Source organism: Pseudorca crassidens, chromosome 4 (assembly GCF_039906515.1).
Source record: "Pseudorca crassidens isolate mPseCra1 chromosome 4, mPseCra1.hap1, whole genome shotgun sequence".
Classification (NCBI taxonomy): domain Eukaryota; kingdom Metazoa; phylum Chordata; class Mammalia; order Artiodactyla; family Delphinidae; genus Pseudorca; species Pseudorca crassidens.
In genome coordinates this window covers 30,700,377-30,723,533 of record NC_090299.1, presented here as the reverse complement: position 1 = coordinate 30,723,533, position 23,157 = coordinate 30,700,377, and the positions used below count along the sequence as shown (strand labels likewise).

Here is a 23,157-nt window from a genome sequence, read left to right as displayed (position 1 = left end):
AATTACCTTCCTCTTACCTTGCAAGGAAGAATTGATGTCCTGTTAAGACTTCACATTTACATTTACATTTTTGGAGGCTTAGACTTTATAAAACTAGTAAAACCATAAGTGAACACACTCATTTGAATATCTTGATTTCAGAAAAAAAAAGTTTTTATTTGAATTTGCATATAGGGATTTGGCCTGAAAGCAAAAAACAAAACAAAACAAAAATCACCAAAATGGGTGTCAGGACAACTGGTTGTGCTTCTAGTTCTGCTCATAACAAATTGCATGGCTTTGGCTGAAACACCTGACTGCTCTGGGTCGCCATTTCCTCAACTATAAAATGAAAACTCTGGATTGATTACTAAAGTTCCTGTCATCACTAAAATTCTATGGTTATACAAGAGGAATAAAAATTCTTAAATTGTGAAAAGAATGAGAGTTAAAGCATGACAAAATTTTACCAGTTGGATAAAATCATAATCAGGTTTCCAGGACATGTGCCCCAGTGTCCCAAGGCAGATGTTTCCGCAGAGAGTGTGCATTGACTGACCACCTATGTAGGTGGAAAGATGGGTGATGCTGTCATACTGCATGTGGCTAAGAAAACCTCTGCTGTACACTGAAAGGGCAGATTTAACGTGACACAGTAAATAAGCCAAAATTGGGTGCCAGGGGTTAGTAAACTGTAATTAATAATATTTTGCAAACTTCTCCTTCCTACTGTTTGATGGAAATAAGAAGATAAAAAAAAATTCTATGTGTAGCAGAGAAGATATAAACATCTCACAAACACACATACACACACGCATGCGCACATGCACACAACAGCCAACAGAACAATATAATTACTAATTAGGAGGAACAGATGTGGGAACCTAGCCAGAACATGAATGACACAGAACAGCTGAAAGAGAGACTTACCAGATTCTCCTCTTCGGCCCCTTTTACCTCGTTTCCCCGGAGGCCCTGAAATAAAAAGAACAGTTTTTGGAATTTTTGGTTCCAAAATGGCTAGTAAATGATTTCTATATATCTTGTCACTGTTTTTAACTAACATGAAAAGGACCAGAGATTTGTAAAGGCCAACTCTGCCTCTGACATTTCAGCATAACTGTTAAGCTTCATTTAATTATAAAAGCTGTCCTAGATCTCTAACCAACTAGTGTTACTTAGAAACACTAAAGATTCAGAATTTTTGTTCATCCTGCCCGGGTATCATCAATAAGAAAGGGTTCGCTAAGCAAACTGGTGGTGTTGAGATTTCATGTTTCTTAGGAAAATTTCTTTTCTGAAGGTTTCAGCATATTAATAATTAAAAGTACTAAGTACAAATGATTACAGTTTCTCTTTAGTCAGGTTCCTCATGCTTCTCTTGAAAATATTTAGTTGGCAGTTAATTAAACATATATATTAATAATGTAAATAATCTTTACAAATATTTCTATTTTATTAAATGTGAATTTTCATCTATTGGAATTTCTCTAATTAAGAACCAGCTGAGTTAAAATCACAACGCTTTTAATTGGAAAGTGTTTAGGTAGTAAGTATTGGTCTCATTTTTCTAAGGGGCTAGCTCATTATTGTCATTCAATAAATGTTGAGTCTTTACAGTGATCTCATTTTAAAAGTGAAGAAATAACCTTTTTTTTTCAGTAAGTTCCCTATGAAGACCACCAAGCCAATATGTGTCAGACTTGCACAAGTTTCTAGACGTTCATGGTTTTCAAGCCATTATTCTCAACTATATAATTTCTGCCCTCATTTCCTTGGTTAGGAATAGCTCCCGCTGAATTATGATCCCAGCAAATAGAAGAGAATAATTAGCCCACAGTGAGAATTGAGGTCTTAAAATATTTGCTGGGAGAAAGAGGCCAAGGAAAATACAGAACTGCTTGGTTTTGAAGAATGAGTTGCAAAGTTGGACTGATGACTTCTAAACTCTAGAAAGTTCAAGGCACAGGCGTTGGCACCCAGTTGACTCTTAATGTGATCCTGAGCTACCGACTTCCATATGGAAACACTATCATGAGAAATAGAAACATCAGTGGTCCAGGTTAGTTTCCCTGCAAGCCCTTACACAGAGTAAATCTGGCCATCTGTGTTTTGTAAGAGGTTAAAAACAATCAAGCAATAAAATCAATTGAAAATATTAGAAGAAGTGGCTTTGTAGCAGAATCCAAAATTGTCATTCGAAATTTCAGGTTTCCTTCTGTGTTCTGAAATAAAGGGAGATTTTCATCACACTCAAGTTATCCTTGGCCAGACTGAGAGCAGAAGGAGAATCATATAAATAGGTAAATAAACCCAGTGGAATCCTAATAGGTATGAAAAATATACATTTATACACATGCTCAAACATACACAGACACAGGTATATATTGACAAATTCTGATATATAATATACAATGTCCTTTGGATTAGGAATCAGATTTTTTTATATTACAAAATTACTTTAAGAATTGTTTAGCAACAACTAGATACTTATGATGTCTGTGGTCTGCACAGTAGGGACTATAGGTCATGTACAAGATGTATATCTGCTCTGAAGAAGCAAAGAAGTTGAAAAGACTAAAATAACACACATGAAAAATTCGTTAGTAGTATATGTTGTGAAGGCGGCACAATGAGTTTGTGCTCTGATTTGTTCCTTCTACTCTAAACACATGGTCAGTTATAAAAAGAGAAAAACATTTAAAAGTATTTGCATTCAAAAAACACATGGGCATGTCCACAGGCCAGAAATGTACCAGAACTGGAAAGTGGAGAGCAGGGATAAACTATGAGCTTGCCTGGCTCTGGTTCTAGAAGTAGAAATGGTGGCTATGGGTTCTATCCCTGAAGAATAAATACTCAAAAATTCTCTAATCAGATTCAGACTCACTTCTTAAAGCTGGGGGCTTATAAATGCTAAAGAGAAGCTTTAAAAAAATCTGGATCTCTGGCTTAAAGGCCGGAGAATATAGATATAAACTCTCAATCAGAAAATGAAGTAAGCATCTGCTGGTTTGATGCCTGATTCTGTGATATTCCAAACATAAATCTGCGACAGGAGTCCTGAAATATCATTTTAAGACAACTCTGGTCTAGAAAGCTGGGAGGTCAGGTAAAGACAGACATAAAATGATTAGGTAAGAAAAGGTGAGTATAGAGGAAAGAAAGGCAGACACACACAGAGAGAAAACTACACACACACACACACACACACACACACACACACACACACACACACTAAAAACCTCCTACTCACAATGAGTATAGAAGTCAAAGTTCCAAAACATATGAAGAAATCTAATGCTAAGAAAGGTAGCACTAAATAATAAGATCATGAATTCTTCCTAGGTAAAATTAATTAATTTTAAGAAATCATCAGACGAAGATTAGTATGTTAATTATGCTTTAAGAGATAAATGAAGAAGTAATACCCATTAAAGAGCAAGGGATTTTGAATGTAAACAAGGGAAAAAAAGAACAAGTGGATATGAAAGAGAACCCTTTAGAAATCTTGAAAATGTGATTGAAATTTAAAAAAAAGATAAATCAGTTAAATGCTAGCCTGGATATGGTTGAAGAAGGAACAGTCATGGAAGATGTAGAATGCAGCCCAGAGAGACAGATTGAGTATCTATCTATGTATCTGACTATCCACTGTAGTCTGAATGTACATGTCCCGCAAATTCACAGGTTGAAATTCTAACTCCCAAAGATGATAATTTGGGGAGTGGGGTCTTTGGGAGTTGCTTAAATCATGAAGCTGGAGACCTCAAGAATGGGGCTTATAAAAAAGACCCCACAGAGACCCCTAGCCCCTTCCACTATGTGAGGACACAGTGAAAAGACTCCAGCTACGAACCAGGAAGAGGGCCCTTACCTGAAGGTGACCATGCCGAAACCTTGATCTTAGATGTCCCAGCCTCCTGAACTGTGAGAAATAAATTTTTGTTGTTTATAAGCCATGCAGCCTGTGGTATTTTGTTATAGCAGCCCAAACAGAATGACTCTATCTACTATCTATCTATCTATCTATCTATCTATCATCTATCTGTCTGTCTATGTATCTATGTATCTATCTATCCATCTATGTTAAGAAGAAAATTTTTACTTATAAAAGAACTCAAAAGAAATGATAGAGAAGACTTTGTTTAAGAGATAATAGATAAGAATATTCTAGAATTGAACTTAGGAGACCTAAGATTGAACTTATACTCCAAGTGGCAAGTAAAAATAAATCACACTTAAACACAAAGGAGAAACTTAGAAATATTCATGGATAAAGAGAAAATGTTAAGAACTACCAGTGGGAAGATTACAATGGAAGATACCTAACTGACTGCTGTCTCATCCACAACAAAGGTGCCAGAGGGCCCAGAACTGATTTTTAGGAAAAGCCTTAGAAACCTATAATTATGTTTGTTTATTGGAATTAGCTTGTCACTTTCCTCCTGATGAATATTCCTTTCAAATAGTAGAATCTATCAAGTAAAAACAATAGATTACATAAATGTTTAAAAATGATTTAAAATAAACTTTTTAAAAATTTAAAAGATATCAGATTATAAAAAATGATCAGAGAAGCAATGATATTTTTGAAGAAACCAAGAAACAAAGTTAAAGGGATTCCCTGGTGGTCCAGTGGTTAGGACTCAGCCCTTCCACTGCCGTTGGCCCAGGTTCGATCCTGGTTAGGGAACTAAGATCCCGTAAGCCATGTCAAAAAAAAAAAAGGAACATGTCTGCCTTAAATATTCAATTTAAGAAATGAATCAAATGCTGTGGGAAATTTGCTCGTTATATTGAGAGTTGAGAAAAATAAAACCGAAGGAAACTGAAAAGATACTTGGTAAGACAGATATCTATTGAATATGACAAGGTTTTCCACAGAATTTCATAATATTTGAGAGAAAAAATTAAGCTAAACTAAGTTATGAGAAGATGGGAATCCAAACCCTATTGGATTTACAAGAAAATACTTGATTTGAGAAGAGCATGTTATAATTGCTATAAGAAACAGAAGACTGAAGTGAGCATTATATTGAGCTTGTGAACTAATAAATTATACAAAACTCGCAGTAACACATAAAGATCTTGCTTACAAAGAAAATAAATAGAAGTTTTGAAAAAGTCTACTTTGCAGATGAGATAATTTGATATCACTCCTGAATTTAAAGGCAAAAATAATTTAAAAATTATATACATGGGATGAATTTGACAATGGGCAGCTGGCGGATCACCAGAGTGAAAAAGAAGAAAAGACAAATGATAGATATTTCCCAGACAAAACCGATGTTAACAATAGCTAACAGTAGTTGAAAAAGATGTTCCCATATATACAATGGAATATTACTCAGCCATAAAAAGAAAGGAAATTGAGTTACCTGAAGTGAGGTGGATGGACCTAGAGTCTGTCATACAGAGTGAAGTAAGTCAGAAAGAGAAAAACAAATACCGTATACTAACGCATATATATGGAATCAAAAAAAAAAAAAAAAGGTACTGATGAACCTAGTTGCAGGGTAGGAATAAAGATGTAGGCATAGAGAATGGACTTGAGGAAACAGGGTGGGAGGGGGAAGCTGGGGTGAAGTGAGAGTAGCGTCGACATATATACACTACCGAATGTAAAATAGCTAGTGGGAAGCAGCAGCATAGCACAGGGAGAGCAACTCAGTGCTTTGTGATGACCTAGAGGGGTGGGATAGGGAGGATGGGAGGGAGGGGATATGGGGACATATGTATGCATGTGGCTGATTCACTTTGCTGTACAACACAAACTAACACAGTATTGTGAAGCAATTATACACCAATAAAGATCTATTTTTTAAAAAAAAGAAAGTAAAAGAAAAAGATAGTGCTCATTTCTATTCCAAACTGAGTGATGAAGTGTCAGTCAGGCATGAGCTGTAAGAACAAATATAGAAGGTGGAACCTGACTCTTATTCACTGAATTTGGCCAGGTCCGTGCAGCAGAAATTCTAAGTGAATTTTCTCAGCAGAAAGACATGCCTCTGCAAAAGAAACTTGTTCAAGAATATGAATGGGAAGAGAAAAAGCAGAAGCTATCAGCAACAGAGGAAGTGAAAACTAACAGAGAATTTATGAAATAAAGAATAAATTATAGAGGAGCTTCAAGATGGCGGAAGAGTAAGACACGGAGATCACCTTTCTCTCCACAAATACATCAGAAATACATCTACATGTGGAACAACTCCTACAGAACACCTACTGAACGCTGGCAGAAGACCTCAGACCTCCCAAAAGGCAAGAAACTCCCCACGTACCTGGGTAGGGCAAAAGAAACAAGAAAAAACAGAGACAAAAGAATAGCGACGGGACCTGCACCTCTGGGAGGGAGCTGTGAAGGAGGAAAGGTTTCCACACACTAGGAAGCCCCTTCGCGGGCGGAGACTGCGGGTGGCGGAGGCGGGAGCTTCGGCGCGGCGGAGGAGAGCACAGCAACAGGGGTGCAGAGGGCAAAGCGGAGAGATTCCCCCACAGAGGATCAGGGCCGACCAGCACTCACCAGCCCAAGAGGCTTGTCTGCTCACCTGCCGGGCAGGGCGGGGGGCTGGGAGTTGAGGCTCGGGCTTTGGTCGGATGGGGTTGGCTGCGAGAACACAGCCTGAAGGGACTAGTGCACCACGGCTAGCCAGGAGGGAGTCCGGGGAAAAGTCTGGAGCTGCCGAAGAGGCAAGAGACCATTGTTTCGGGGTGAGCGAGTTGAGGGGATTCAGAGCACCGCCTAAACGACCTCTAGAGACAGGCGCGAGCCGTGGCTATCAGCGTGGACAGCAGAGACGGGCATGAAAGGCTAAGGCTGCTGCTGCTGCCACCAAGAAGCCTGTGTGCAAGCACAGGTCACTATCCACACCTCCCCTCCTGGGAGCCTGTGCAGCCCACCACTGCCAGGGTCCCAGGATCCAGGGACAACTTCCCTGGGAGAACGCACGGCTCACCTCAGGCTGGTGCAACGTCACACCAGCCTCTGCCGTCGCAGGCTCGCCCAGCATCCGTACTCCTCCCTCCCCCCCGGCTTGAGTGAGCCAGAGCCCCCTTCGTTCTTCTGAGCGAAGAACAGATGCCCTCTGGCAACCTACACGCAGAGGCGGGTCCAAATCCAAAGCTGAACCTGGGAGCTGTGTGAAGAAAGAAGAGAAAGGGAAATCTCTCCCAGCAGCCTCAGGAGCAGCGGATTAAATCTCCACGATCAACGTGATGTATCCTGCATCTGTGGAATACCTGAATAGACAACGAATCATCCCAAATTGAGGAGGTGGACTTTGGGAGCAAAGATATATACTTTTTTCCCTTTTTCTCTTTTTGTGAGTGTGTATGTGTATGCTTCCGTGTCTGATTCTGTCTGTATAGCTTTGCTTTGACCATTTGCCCTAGGGTTCTGTCCGTCTGTTTTTGTTTTTTTTTTTTTTACTTTTTAAAATTTTTTCCTTAATAATTATTTTTTATTTTAATAACTTTATTTTATTTTACTTTATTTTATTTCATTTTATCTTCTTTCTTTTCTTTCTTTCCTTCCTCCCTCCCTCCCTCCCTCCCTTCCTTTCTTTCTTTCTTTCTCCCTTTTATTCTGACCCACATGGATGAAAGGCTCTTGTTGCTCCAGCCAGGCATCAGGGCTGTGCCTCTAAGGTGGGAGAGCCAACTTCAGGACACTGGTCTACAAGAGACCTCCCAGCTCCACATAATATCAAACAGCGAAAATTTCCCAGAGATCTCCATCTCAACACCAAGACCCAGCTTCACTCAATGACCAGCAAGCTACAGTGCTGGACACCTTATGCCAAACAATTAGCAAGACAGGAACACAACCCCATCCATTAGCATAGAGGCTGCCTAAAATCATAATAAGGCCACAGACACACCAAAACACAACACCAGACGTGGACCTGCCCACCAGAAAGACAAGATCTAGGCTCATCCACCAGAACACAGGCAAGAGTCCCCTCCACTAGGAAGCCTACACAACCCACTGAACCAACCTTAGCCACTGGGGACAGACACCAAAAACAATGGGAACTATGAACCTGCAGCCTGCAATAAGGAGACCCCAAACACAGAAAGTTAAGCAAAATGAGAAGACAGAAAAACACACAGCAGATGAAGGAGCAAGGTAAAAACCCACCAGACCTAACAAATGAAGAGGAAATAGGCAGACTACCTAAAAAAGAATTCAGAGTAATGATAGTAAAACTGATCCAAAATCTTGGAAATAGAATAGAGAAAATACAAGAAATGTTTAACAAGGACCTAAAAGAACTAAAGAGCAAACAAACAATGATGAACAACACAATAAATGAAATTAAAAATTCTCTAGAATGGATCAATAGCAGAATAACTGAGGCAGAAGAATGGATAAATGACCTGGAAGATAAAGTAGTGGAAATAACTACTGCAGAGCAGAATGAAGAAAAAAGAATGAAAAGAACTGAGCACAGTCTCAGAGACCTCTGGGACAATGTTAAACACACCAACATTCGAATTATAGGGGTCCCAGAAGAAGAACAGAAAAAGAAAGGGACTGAGAAAATATTAGAAGAGATTATAGTTGAAAACTTTCCTAATATGGGAAAGGAAATAGTTAATCAAGTCCAGGAAGCACAGAGAGTCCCATACAGCATAAATCCAAGGAGAAACATGCCCAGACGCATATTAATCAAACTATCAAAAATTAAATACAAAGAAAAAATATTCAAAGCAGCAAGGGAAAAACAACAAATAACACACAAGGGAATCCCCGAAAGGTTAACAGCTGATCTTTCAGCAGAAACTCTGCAAGCCAGAAGGGACTGGCAGGACATATTTAAAGTGATGAAGGAGAAAAACCTACAACCAAGATTACTCTACCCAGCAAGGATCTCATTCAGATTTGATGGAGAAATTACAACCTTTACAGACAAGCAAAAGCTAAGAGAATTCAGCACCACTAAACCAGCTTTACAACAAATGCTAAAGGAAATTGTCTAGGCAGGAAACACAAAAGAAGGAAAAGACCTACAATAACAAACCCAAAACAATTCAGAAAACGGAAATTGTCTAGGCAGGAAACACAAAAGAAGGAAAAGACCTACAATAACAAACCCAAAACAATTCAGAAAACGGAAATAGGAACATACATATCGATAATTACCTGAAATGTAAATGCTCCAACCAAATGACATAGGCTGGCTGAATGGAGACAAAAACAAGACCCATATATATGCTGTCTACAAGAGACCCACTTCAGACCTAGGGACACATACAGACTGAAAGTGAGGGGATGGAAAAAGATATTCCATGCAAATGGAAATCAAAAGAAAGCTGGAGTAGCAATTCTCATATCAGACAAAATAGACTTTAAAATAAAGACTAGTACAAGAGACAAAGAAGGACACTACATAATGATCAAGGGATCAATGCAAGAAGAAGATATAACAATTGTAAAGATTTATGCACCCAACATAGGAGCACCTCAATAAATAAGGCAAATACTAACAGCCATTAAAGGGGAAATCGACAGTAACACAATCATAGTAGGGGACTTTAAAAGCCCACTTTCACCAATGGACAGAACATCCAAAATGAAAATAAATAAGGAAACACAAGCTTTAAATGACACATTAAACAAGATGGACTTAACTGATATTTATAGGCTATTCCATCCAAAAACAACAGAATACACATTCTTCTCAAGTGCTCATGGAACATTTTCCAGGATAGATCATATCTTGGGTCACAAATCAAGCCTTGGTAAATTTAAGAAAATTGAAATCATATCAAGTATATTTTCCAACCACAACACTGTGAGACTAGATATCAATTACAGGAAAAAATCTGTAAAAAATACAAGCAAATGGAGGCTAAATAATACACTATTTAATAACCAAGAGATCACTGAAGAAATCAAAGAGTAAATCAGAAAATACCTAGAAACAACTGACAATGAAAACACGACGACCCAAAACCTATGGGATGCAGCAAAAGCGGTTCTAAGAGGGAAGTTTATAGCAATACGATCCTACCTCAAGAAACAACAAACATCTCAAATAAACAACCTAACCTTGCACCTAAAGCAATTAGAGAAAGAAGAACAAAAAAACCCCGAGGTTAGCAGAAGGAAAGAAATCATAAATATCAGATCAGAAATAAAAGAAAAAGAAATGAAGGAAACAATAGCAAAGATCAATAAAATTAAAAGCTGGTTCTTTGAGAAGATAAACAAAATTGATAAACCATTATCCAGATTCATCAAGAAAAAAAGGGAGAAGACTCAAATCAACAGAAGTAGAAATGAAAAAGGAGAAGCAACAACTGACACTGGAGAATTACAAAGGATCCGGAGAGATTACTACAAGCAACTCTATGCCTATAAAATGGACAACCTGGAAGAAATGGACAAATTCTTTTTTTTTTTTTTTTGTGGTATGCGGGCCTCTCACTGTTGTGGCCTCTCCCGTTGCAGAGCACAGGTTCCGGACGCACAGGCTCCGTGGCCATGGCTCACGGGCCTAGCCACTCCGCAGCATATGGGTTCTTCCCGGACCGGGGCATGAACTCGTGTCCCCTGCATCAGCAGGCAGACTCTCAACCACTGCGCCACAAGGAAAGCCCAACGAATTCTTAGAAATGCACAACCTTCTGAGATTGAACCAGGAAGAAATAGAAAATATAAACAAACCAATCAGAAACACTGAAATTGAAACTGTGATTTAAAATCTTCCAACAGGGCTTCCCTGGTGGCGCAGTGGTTGGGAGCCCGCCTGCCGATGCAGGCGACACGGGTTCAGGCCCCGGTCCGGGAAGATCCCACATGCTGCGGAGCGGCAGAGCCCATGAGCCATGGCTGCTGAGCCTGCACGTCCAGAGCCTGTGCTCCGCAACGGGAAAGGCCACAACAGTGAGAGGCCCGCGTACCGCGAAAAGAAAAAAAAAAAAATCTTCCAACAAACCAAAGCCCAGGACCAGATGGTTTCACAGGCGAGTTCTCTAAAACATTTAGAGAAGGGCTAAGACCTATCCTTCTCAAACTCTTCCAAAATATAGCAGAGGGAGGAACACTCCCAAACTCATTCTACGAGGCCACCATCACCCTGATACCAAAACCAAACAAAGATGTCACAAAGAAAGAAAACTACAGGCCAATATCACTGATGAACATAGATGCAAAACTCCATAACAAACTACTAGCAAACAGAATCCAAGAGCACATTAAAAGGATCATACACCATGATCAAGTGCAGTTTATCCCAGGAATGCAAGGATTCTTCAATATATGCAAATAAATCGATGTGATACACCATATTAACAAATTGAAGGAGAAAAACCATATGATCATCTCAATCGATGCAGAGAAAGCTTTCAACAAAATTCAACACCCATTTATGATAAAAACCCTCCAAAAAGTAGGCATAGAGGGAACTTTCCTCAACATAATAAAGGCCATATATGACAAACCCACAGCCAACATCGTCTCAATGGTGAAAAACTGATACCATTTCCACTAAGATCAGGAACAAGACAAGTTTGCCCACTCTCACTACTATTATTCAACATAGTTCTGGAAGTTTTAGCCACAGCAATCAGAGAAGGAAAAGAAATAAAAGTAATCCTAATCGGAAAAGAAGAATTAAAGCTTTCATTGTTTGCAGATAACATGGTACTACACATAGAGAATCCTAAAGATGCTACTAGAAAAGTACTAGACCTAATCAATGAATTTGGTAAAGTAGCAGGATACAAAATTAATGCACAGAAATCTCTAGCATTCCTATACACTAATGATGAAAAATCTGAAAGTGAAATTAAGAAAACCATAATTCATAAAGAGTCATGGATCAAAATGTTCATTGCAGCTCTATTTACAATAGCCAGGACATGGAAGCAACCTAAGTGTCCATCAACAGATGAATGGATAAAGAAGATGTGGCACATATATACAATGGAATATTACTCAGCCATAAAAAGAAATGAAATTGAGTTATTTGTAGTGAGGTGGATGGACCTAGAGTCTGTCATACAGAGTGAAGTAAGTCAGAAAGAGAAAGACAAATACTGTATGCTAACACATATACATGGAATTTAAGGGAAAGAAATGTCATGAAGAACCTAGGGGCAAGACAGGAATAAAGACACAGACCTACTAGAGAATGGACTTGAGGATATGGGGAGGGGGAAGGGTAAGCTGTGACAAAGGGAGAGAGTGGCAATGGACATATATACACTACCAAACATAAAATAGCTAGCTAGTGGGAAGCAGCCGTATAGCACAGGGAGATCAGCTTGGTGCTTTGTGACCACCTAGAGGGGTGGGATAGGGAGGGAGGGAGGGAGGGAGATATAAGAGGGAAGAGATATGGGAACATATGTATATGTATAACTGATTCACTTTGTTATAAAGCAGAAACTAACACACTATTGCAAAGCAATTATACTCCAATAAAGATGTTTAAAAAAAAAAGAATAAATTATAGAAAACAGAGGGAGTCTATAAAACCAGATTGATCTTCATGATAAGAGAATTCACGACAACTGATACTGTGCAGCCTCAGAGAGAGTTTTTGCTTGCAAGATGGTGCAAACTGTCATCCTGAGATAGAAATTAGTAAAAATGAGCCATAATAGCAATGCTTTAAAGACCAGGGTCAACAACCTCAATTGCAGACAGATCAAGGTCATCAAATCACATCATAGCAAGGTGTCTTAAGCCAAGCCAGTTCTTTTGACCCACAAGTAATTATGTTGGAACACTCTACTTCTCACTAATGGTGTACCTACCTGTGATAAGGCTATTCTCTAAGGTTAGAAATGTGCCTAGAAATAAACATATGCCTATATATGGGTCTTCCCATGGTCTTGGGGGTGGGTAGTTATTGCAGGTACCTAGAATAGCCTTTTCTGGTTTATCAGACCAATTACCAAATTCTGTCATTTCCCCTATGACTTGGGTCTGTTTATTCCTCTCCACTCCTAGTAGAATTTTAAGCTGAGCTTAAATATAAATTTTCTAGGTACTCTGAGAAGAGATTTTTTTTACTGGAATTCTATTTGTATTTAAAAATATTTTTACCTCTTAAAAACATTTGCAATTAAACACACAGGAGGCATTCAAGAAAAGTTTCAGGATTCATAATTGGCTGGGTATTTTGTTTTGGTTTTACCTTATGCTTTCTATTTCAATGCACATTTCTGCTATGTCTGCTTTTTTGGAGAGAAGAAATAAGATGGATAGAAACAAAGGGAAGAAATCAACTAAAAATGGATTACAAACTTAAACATAAATGCTGAAACCATAAAGCTCCTAGAAGAAAACATAGGGGAAAATTTCCTTGACATTGGCCTTACAATGATTTTTTCGATATGACACCGAAAGCAAAAATAAACAAGTGGGATTACATCAAACTAAAAAATCTCAACCTACGTTCTGAAATATATAAGGAACCCCTACAACTCAATAGCAGAAAAACAAATAATCCAATTAAAAAATGGGCAAAAGACCTGAATAGACATTTTTCCAAAAAAGACGTACACACGGCCAACAGATATGTGAAAGGGTGCTCAATATCACTAATCATCAGAAAAATGCAAATCAAAACCACAGTGAAGTATCACTTCACACCTGTTAGGATGGCTATTAGTTAAAAAAAAAAAAAAAGGATAAGTGTTTGTGAGGGTTAGAGAAAAGAGAACCCTCTTACACTGTTGGTGAGAACATAGATTGGTGCAGCCAGCCACTATGGAAAACAGTATGGAGGTTCCTCAGAAAATTAAAACTAGAACTACCATATGATCCAGAAATCCCACTTTTGGGTATTTATCCAAAAAAATTGAAATCAGGATCTAAAAGAGATACCTGCAGTCCCAGGTTCACTGCAGCATTTTTCACAATAACTGAGACATGGAAACAACTTAAATGTCCATCAACAGATGAATGATGGATAAATGATGGTATATACACACATGCAATGGAAAATTATTTATCCTTAAAAAAGAAGGAAATCCTGCCATTTGCAACAACATGGATGGACCTGAAGGGTATTATGCTAAGTGAAATAAGCCAGAAACAGAAAGACAAATACTGTACAGCTGTATTTATGTGTGGAATCTAAAACAGTCGAACTCATAGAAGCAGAGAGTAGAATGGTTGTTGCCAGGGACTGGGGGCAAATGGAGAGGTTATGGTCAAGGAGTACAAAGTTTTAATTATGCAAGATAAATAAATTCTGGAGATCCACCATACAGCATAGTGCCTATAGCTAATAATACTTTGCTAAAATTTGCTAAAAGGGTACATCTTATGTTGTATTCTTACCACAAAATGATAATAATAATGGAGGGGGTGGGAGAAACTTTGGGAGATGATGGATTGTCTATGCCTTGATGATGGTGATGGTTTCATGGATGTATACTTATCCCAAGCTCATCAGGTTGTATTCGTTTTATTTATATATATATATTTATATATATATATATTTTATATATTTATTTATATATATATATACACACACACACACACATATACAACTATTTTACATGTCAATCATACTTCAGTACAACAGTTTAAAAAAGAAGAGACAAAGGAAAGGCTCATGCCTTGGGTGACTGTGCTTAGGTCTATTGTCATAAAAACCTGAGAACAGAGAGAAATGTAGCCATCTTGTTACACAAATGACCTAATGGTCACTAATGACACAAGTCATTGGGGAATTAATTCCTGACTGAATTTCCATGAAGAAGGTAATGAACACATGTAAACGCACAAACTAAGGGCAAAATAAATATTAGCTCCCCCTTTTGTTTTATTTAGATTCTCTTTTTATATTTAGTCATTAAGTGATCATAATATATTTGAGTATCTGATAAGAAACGCTGAATATGTACGTGAAAAAACTGTGGGAGATTAACATTACCTTCCAATTGTCATATTCAAAGAGGCAATTTAGTATAATAAAAAGAATATGGAACAAAGAGTTAAAAGATATAAGTTCTCACTAATGTGTAAATTGAGCTAACTTCCAATTAACCTCTTTGATTTTGGTGTGCCAAAAAATCTGATAAATAGTACTAACTCTACCCCGTTTATATGATTATCTTGAGGGTGAAAATGGTAAAGTGCTTTATACATTATGTTAACTGACTATTTCCTTTATTTTTCATTATTGCAGCAAGGCTTATAAACTATTTCTATGCTATATTACTGTCATACTGTCAATAAAAATAGTAAGACTTCTAAACAATTCTACATACCTTAATAAAAGGCTAAAACTTCTTATCAGAAGTTTCATCTCCAGAAGCAGAGAGATTCTTTAAGGACATCAGAGAAAATACTATAAAATACCTCAAACAACAGTAAATATTACAAAAAGCAAATACAGTCATACCTTGGTATCCACGGGGGAATTGGTTCCAGGACCCTGCTTGGATACCAAAATCTTTGAATTCTCAATCTCCCTACATGAAACGGTATAGTATTTGCATACAACCCACGCACATCCTCCTGCATACTTTAAATCAGCTCTAGATTGGGCTTCCCTGGTGGCGCAGTGGTTGAGCGTACGCCTGCCGCTGCAGGGGACACGGGTTCGTGCCCCGGTCCGGGAAGATCCCACATGCCGCGGAGTGGCTGCGCCCGTGAGCCATGGCCGCTGAGCCTGCGCGTCCGGAGCCTGTGCTCCGCAACGGGAGAGGCCACAGCAGTGAGAGGCCCGCATACAGCAAAAAAAAAAAAAAAACAACTCAATAAATCAGCTCTAGATCACTTTCACTACGTAATGCAATGTAAATGCTATGTAAATAGTCGCCAGTGTGCAGCAACTTCAAGTTTCGCTTTTTGGGAGTTTCTGGAATTTTTTTCCTAATCTTTTCCATCTGTGATTGGTTGAATCCACAGACCCTGTGGATACAAAGAGCCAACCATACTCTTATCCACAATTCTGGAGTCAGAAAAATGGAAATGTTAAGGCAAAGAAAGAGCAAGTGGCTCAGCTTGTGGTCAGGCAGGGAAAGAGTGAGTAAGAAGCGATGAGCAGATAGAGAAACCCCAGGGGAAAATAAATGCTGGGGTACGGAGGCCTAAAGGAGAAATGTGTACAAAGCTAGCATGCCCCTCCACCCCAACCAACCCCAGGAATAGGCCTCCAACAGCTGCAGATGGCCCTGGGGAGGGAGGAACCTGTCTGGACACAGAGGAGACTGCGGATCATCCTTTCTGAACCATCCATCGTCCCCCATCATCCAGTTACTTCAGAAGACTAAACCAGGTTTACCTTCAGATCTTCCGGATTAACCTTACAAGGAGGCACAGTTGAATTTCAGAGCCTTCCCCAAAGTCCTCCCACCTGCTTACTTGCTTAATGCCTGAAATTCTTTCAGCATAGACCAAAGCTTTGCATTCCACAGCTAGAAGTAAAAGGTTTAAACAGCAGATGCCTTGTAGAAGTAGAATATTAGCTAAAATTTATATTCTCCATACTCATAAAATGTCTGTACTAAAACATCCCCAGGAGGTGATACAGCCCAAAGGTTTTCACCCTGTACTTCATAGTGACTACCAGAGCAGCTCCAATTTGCCATATTGAATTGCAACCATTTGCAGTGAAAGTTTGTTGGCTGAAACGAGTTTATAAATCATATTCTTGCAAACGTAAAATGAAAGCCAAGAGAGGTGAAAACAACCTGCGGAAGGTCCCACACAGCAGACACCAGCTTCCTGATTCCAAGCTCAGTGCTCTTTGACTCACTACATTGCCCCTCCTTTTTGAACTCACACTGCATGTGAGTTCCTGAGAGACTGGACACAGCCAGTGCAAACTTCCCAAACTGCTTCATTTTACCAATGGCCTGCCTCATATTCTTATAACATGGCTACTTAGACAGATATGTTATTACTTGTTACAGTCTCCCACTAGACTGTAAGCTCTGGAAGGTAGGGATTCCCTTGTTCATCCTTATGTCCCTAGCAACTGGCACAGGGCTTATCACTTGAACCTTTAAAGAAATTTGGCCTATGGGCTATTTGATGCATGCCAACGTTATTTCATACCACATTAATTTTTCAGAGAAATAATTTTTCTTATTCAGGAGTTTCATTTCCCAAGATACTTTAAATCAGCAGGTATTCCACTATACATAACACGGACTTGTTTGTTTTAAATATCTTTTATGTGTGTTTTTGTTTCAAATTTCCTCAAGTTTTTAATCTCTGTGCAATATCAGTTTATAAAAGAAAGTTGATCGTAATAGGTAATAATTTAAGTTTCCAATAGACAAGCTCCATAACTCTCACTACAGAGTATTTTCCAGATATACAGTACTTATTTTAAAGCCAACGAGTTCAACTGAAAAGCTGTAGAAGTATTTCCCTTTTTTTTAAACAACATAAGAGACATACTAACAAATCTTTCAGGGATTCTATTCTTACAAGTTATCAGAGTAATAAAAAATATAACAATGAATAGTTCGTTAGCAAAAATAGTTCAATAGTATCTTAGTTACAAACAACAAATATGAAGTTGCAAAATTTTTATTTTCATACCCTAACCAGGCCATATCATAATTTTAATAGGCTATGAATATCTATAATGTACTGGCACCCTAAGATTAGTAATTAAATTTGTTTTGTCAAATTCTATAGGGGATTTTAAAAAATCAAATAAAGATACCAAATCTTTAAGGTAACTCTATGAATATTCTTTTCATAAACATGTTTATTTTCTAGCTTTCATACCAGGAACTTTTTGACAATTCCAAGTAAAACTTGTAAAACATAAAGTATATGCAGAAAATGTGTTCAGCTGAGGATAAAACAATGTGACTCATGGAAGGCACAAAAAGAGAAAAAGTGGTTACTAAGTTTGAGTACAATAACAGTGTACATGTTAGGCCACCTAAAGCCAAATGGGTGGATAGGTATGTGTGCATTGCTTTAAACGTAAAATACAAAATGTGCATACCTTGTTTTATTGTGCTTCATTTTATTGTTCTTCACAAATACTACATTTTTTACAAATTAAAATTTTGTGGCAACCCTGTGTCAAGCAAGTCTATCAGCGCTATTTTTTTCAAAAGCATTTGCTCACTTCGTCTCTGTGTCACATTTTGGTAATTCTTGCAACATTCCAAACTTTCTCATTATTATTATGTTTGCTGTGGCGATCTGTGGTCAGTGATTTTTTTTTTTTTTAATTAATTTATTTTTGCCGTGTTGGGTCTTCATTTCTGTGCGAGGGCTTTCCCCAGTCGCGGCAAGCGGGGGCCACTCTTCATTGCGGTGCGCGGACCTCTCACTATTGCAGCCTTTCTTGTTGCGGAGCACAGGCTTCAGACGCGCAGGCTCAGTAGTTGTGGCTCACGGGCCCAGTTGCTCCGTGGCATGTGGGATCCTCCCAGACCAGGGCTCGAACCCGTGTCCCCTGCATTAGCAGGCAGATTCTCAACCACTGCGCCACCAGGGAAGCCCCTGTGGTCAGTGATTTTTAACATTACTACTATGACTTGTTCCTTGAAGGCTCAGATAATGGTTAGCAATTTTTAGCAATAAGATGTTTTTAAATTAAGGTATATGCTTTTTTTTAGATATAATGTTGTTGTACACTTAATAGACTATAGTATGGTATAAACATAACTTTTATATGCACTGGGAAACCAACAAATTCGTGTGACTAGCTTTATGTGATATCTGCTTTATTGTGGTGATCTGGAACTGAACCCACAGTATCTCTGAGGTATGCCTGTGATTCTTTGGCGTAATAGCCAAAATGGTTAATAGCCACTAGTTTAGAAGAAAACGGACTAGTTATTCTAGAATATACTGCTCATTAGGAAAGTCCTTAAGCGGCAAGGCATACTCTTCTGGCAGAGTATGTTTTTATTTTCTCATGAAATATATTGAGAGCAGGACTCTTGTTTTACCTATTTCTATATTTTTCCAATTTTAAATAAAGAGAAATTTTAGCAATTGTGATTAAAATATTTTAAATAAATCAAAGTAACTTACATCAGAATTGTGGTGACTCTAACTCTTGACATTGCTCGATCATTAGGGTTATTTTTCAGATGGTTGAGTTTCTACTCTGTGAAGATAGGCCAATGGGCCAAAATTGCCTTCTAAACTTTCTCCTTCCCAGTCATCTCACTGTAAGTTCAGTTCTTGCTTGGGCTAGGCTTAAATGAAGCATTTCAAATTTACCCAAGAATATTTGTAAATTTTATAAGTAGGGGGAAATGACCATATTTATGAGATAATCGGAGACTCTTACAAGAACATACTGGAAAACGACTGCACTTAAACAATAAAAGGAAGGGATTTCCAAACTGAGTGCAGTGAAACGTTTTCTGAGCTTTGCATAGATGCTTTGTTTCCGGAAGTAGAATTCCAGCAAATGAGGAATTGTCTTTATTGTTGTTTTCAATATTTAGATAATAAATATAGTAGAATATTCAATAGAAACTGTTCAAGACTACAAATAACCAGTGTTGCAGTTCGTTGAACTTTAATGAGCTCTGATGTGGCACAGCTGTTATTTCTATCATTCTTCTCCCACACATAAAGTGTTTCATTATTACGGTACTAGAAGGTTTTACCCTATGATCCTACAGGGGATTTGTCATGACAGCTTTTAAAAAAAATTTCTACTTGCAGGGGAGGGGGCTGTCAGAGAGTAGGGGTTGGGAAATAGGAAAGATGTGTTGTTTCTTCGTGAGATTTTATGAGTGATTATTACATATACAATGTCATATATTAACATGAAAAAAAAGTTCAGTTCCCAAGCTAGCAAAAAAATTTAAATGAGCTCTCTAGATTCCATGTTTCTAATGGAATGTAGAGTGGTAAACAGATCTTTTAAAGATAAAGAGATAAAGAGAACTTTTAACAGAAAAAAATAACAAGATCAATGGATGAATGTTGTTTGTCACATGCTCAATAAATTAAATAATGTTAATTTTTAACTTATCAGAGATTGAAACAATCTTCCTTACAGGAATTGGAAAAGAAAGTGGACTAATGGAAACTGGGATCTGTTTTCACTAATGGCTTTGCAATGTCGCAAACTTTTGCCAAATAGCTGATGGATGACTTAAACACAGCAGCAGCACATACACCAATACACACATGTAAATGGCCCACATGTCTTCAAGCTGGTGCTAAGTTAATTATTGATGTATATTGCCAAAATTAGTCACCAATAGGAAAAATAATCATAACAGATCTGGCTTAACACTGAAAATTAGTGATAGAGAGTGAGTAAACAAAAAGTCAAGATGAAACCACCGAAGTAGTAGGAGTACTTCAGAGGGAAAGGGCAACATGGATGTCTGGACCTGATGAAACGAGCATGAAGGCACAGTGTACTAAAGCAATGAGAACAAGAGAGAGAGAATAAGAGGCTGTCCACGGAAGTCAGCAAACCTGATGACCACATGGGGGGGGGGGGGAACACAGAATACTTGGACATAATAAAAAGGAAAAGTGTTCATCACTCATCTGGCACTGCCCATGCATTGTTCCATTTATTTATACTAATTGTGTGATCGCAATATAATTTTTGGAAGGTGATGATATAAAGAGGTTAAGTGACTTTCTCAACATCACACATCTAGTAAGTGGTGGATTAGCCATTTATACCCAGAAAGTCCGACTCCTAAATTGTGAATTCTAAAACTAAAGACAGGCTCATTTACCAAGCACACTATATGGATCACTCTATTTTCTGATATAAACACAGACAGCTTCCATTAAGGAAACTAGGAGCTTTAAATAAACTCAGAAAGAACAGGGTCATGAGTGTTTCGGAAAGCCTCTGTTTACAATTCCAATTTATAAGCTTATTTTTGGCTTCTCATTTTAAATGTAAAGTAACCATGAGAAATCACTGGCCAAAAGCTGATAAACTTTTATTTTATAAAACTAAAAAGGAACTGTTCTCTCTCCATACACTGAAAACATTCACAGTTAACCTAGTGGGATGTGATAGCACATATTTATGTATATGCTCAGTTAATATACTCTAACACAATGCATGACAGTTTTTTTTTTCTGACAGTAAGAACACTTAACATGAGATCTATCCTCTTAACAAAATTTTAAATGTACAATACAGTATTGTTAACTACAGCACGCGCATCAATTGTAACAGGTCTTTTACATATGAGTATGTAGAATGAGACAAATAAGAAAAATATTGATCTTTTAGAAATAAGGGATAGTGTCTGTCTTGTTCACTATTTTGTTCCCAGCACCTGGCACATATTTAAATGTTAGTTAAACGGATGACTATGTTTTTTAAAAGATAAAATAACAATAACAGTTTTGTAATATTTCTTCTGGTTAAAAAACAGCACAGTACAATTTTTAAAATCAGCCTTGTTATAAACAAGACAACGGGCCCAAAATGGAGTTGCTTATGCTAAACCCCCATCGAGACTTAAGTACAGTTTCAGCCTCTCCCAGAAATGGAATCTTTAACCAGTCAATGAGGAATAGTCTAATTAGTACTAGTTAGGTAATCTGCCTGATAGACCCCTGCCATCCCCTAAAGGAAAGTAAACTTGCAATAACCAACCCACATTCTTGTCTAGTATAACTTCCTTGTTCCCACTCCCTTCTGCCTATAAAAGCTTTCATTTTGTACAGTTGCTCAGAGCTCCTTTCTATCTACTAGAGGAGATGCTGCCTGATTCATGAATTGTTGAATAAAGTCAATAAACATCTTTAAAATGTACTAGGTTGGATTTTGGTTTTTAATAAGCCATAGGGACATATGTTTGAACCTGACTCTGCAACACACTAGTTTTGTGACTTTAGACAGATTAACCTTATACAACCTGTTTCTTCATCTACAAAGTGTAGAGAATATCTACCTCAGATAGCTTGGGTCTTTGCTCTTCAGCTCTGAATTCTTATTGGTCTCTATCAAATCCATCTGCACACAAGTACTGGGGTAATTACTCTAATATATTTTCATTGTGCAATTCTTCTGATCAATAAGCTTCCATATAAATATGGAAGGAAGTATACTGGCCCAAAAGACCAGGTTTTCCCACCAGTGAAACCGAGCAGGACCCTGCAGGGCCCTCCTGGGTACAAAAGCCCCTCCATGACCCCCACTTCTTGTTTGTAGAAAAAAGGCTTTAGCGTCCTAGGCCTTCCCTGATTTCCAAAGAGCAGACTCAAGCAGTTAGTAATTAGGGAAGTAAGGGAATGCAGAAAAAAGGAAAAGAAAATAGTTCGGTGATAAAACAGTCTTGAGTTCCTCCTCAAGGGATATACATAACAATCTGACATATCTTTGAGTTGTTCTGCAGAAAATAAGATACCCCCATCCCCCACCCAGGTAGAGGATGGTGACAGCATGCTGACCACAGGCACTAGACCCCAGACTGCTTGGAACCATGTTGATGATTAAGATTCCTGAAACTTCACCCTGATACCTCACCACCAACCAATCAGAAGAAAGCCCACAAGCTGCAACTCTCATCCCAAATGTTGCCTTTAAAAACCTTCCCTGAGGGCTTCCCTGGTGGTGCAGTGGTTGAGAGTCCGCCTGCCAATGCAGGGGACACGGGTTCGTGCCCTGGTCCGAGAAGATCCCACATGCCGCAGAGCAGCTAGGCCCGTGAGCCATGGCCGCTGAGCCTGCGCGTCCGGAGCCTGTGCTCCGCAACGGGAGAGGCCACAACTGTGAGAGGCCTGCGTACCGCAAAAACAAACAAACGAACAAAAACAAACAAACAAAAAAAACCTTCCCTGAAAGCCACCTGGAAGTTCAGGTCTTTTGAGCATGAGCTGCCTGTTCTCCTTGCTTGGCAGCCTGCAATAAATGTTATACTTTCCTTCGCCACAACCCGGTGTCAACAGAGCAGCTTTGCTATGCGGTGGGTGAGCAGATCCAAGTTCTGTTCAGTAACACTGGAAAACCTAGTCCCACTATTACTCAACCCCAAGTCTCTATCCATGCATAAGAGTCTCCTTTGCCTAATCTCTGGTCTTTCATCACTTTTGTTATCTCCTTACTTAAATTTAATTTCAAGAAGACGTAATATAGGACTATCCTTTTTCCCTATCATATATTTGGCCCATTGTTCTCCTCCAATCTTTTTTTCCAACATAGCCATGAATTGATTCGGTTGTGATATAAATTCTGCCTTCTTGCAATATCACTACCAGCTTAATAATCATTTTAACAG

At 38.4% G+C, this 23,157-nt stretch overlaps 1 protein-coding gene across 1 annotated transcript in view; it reads right to left on the bottom strand.

The window, feature by feature from the left end:
• The window catches only part of COL25A1 (collagen type XXV alpha 1 chain), a 461,350-nt gene that overhangs the window by 209,914 nt on the left and 228,279 nt on the right, over positions 1-23,157 (bottom strand). The window contains exon 3 of the mRNA XM_067735362.1: positions 910-954. Coding sequence (XP_067591463.1) covers positions 910-954 — 45 coding nt within the window. The remainder of the gene's footprint in view (positions 1-909; positions 955-23,157) is intronic.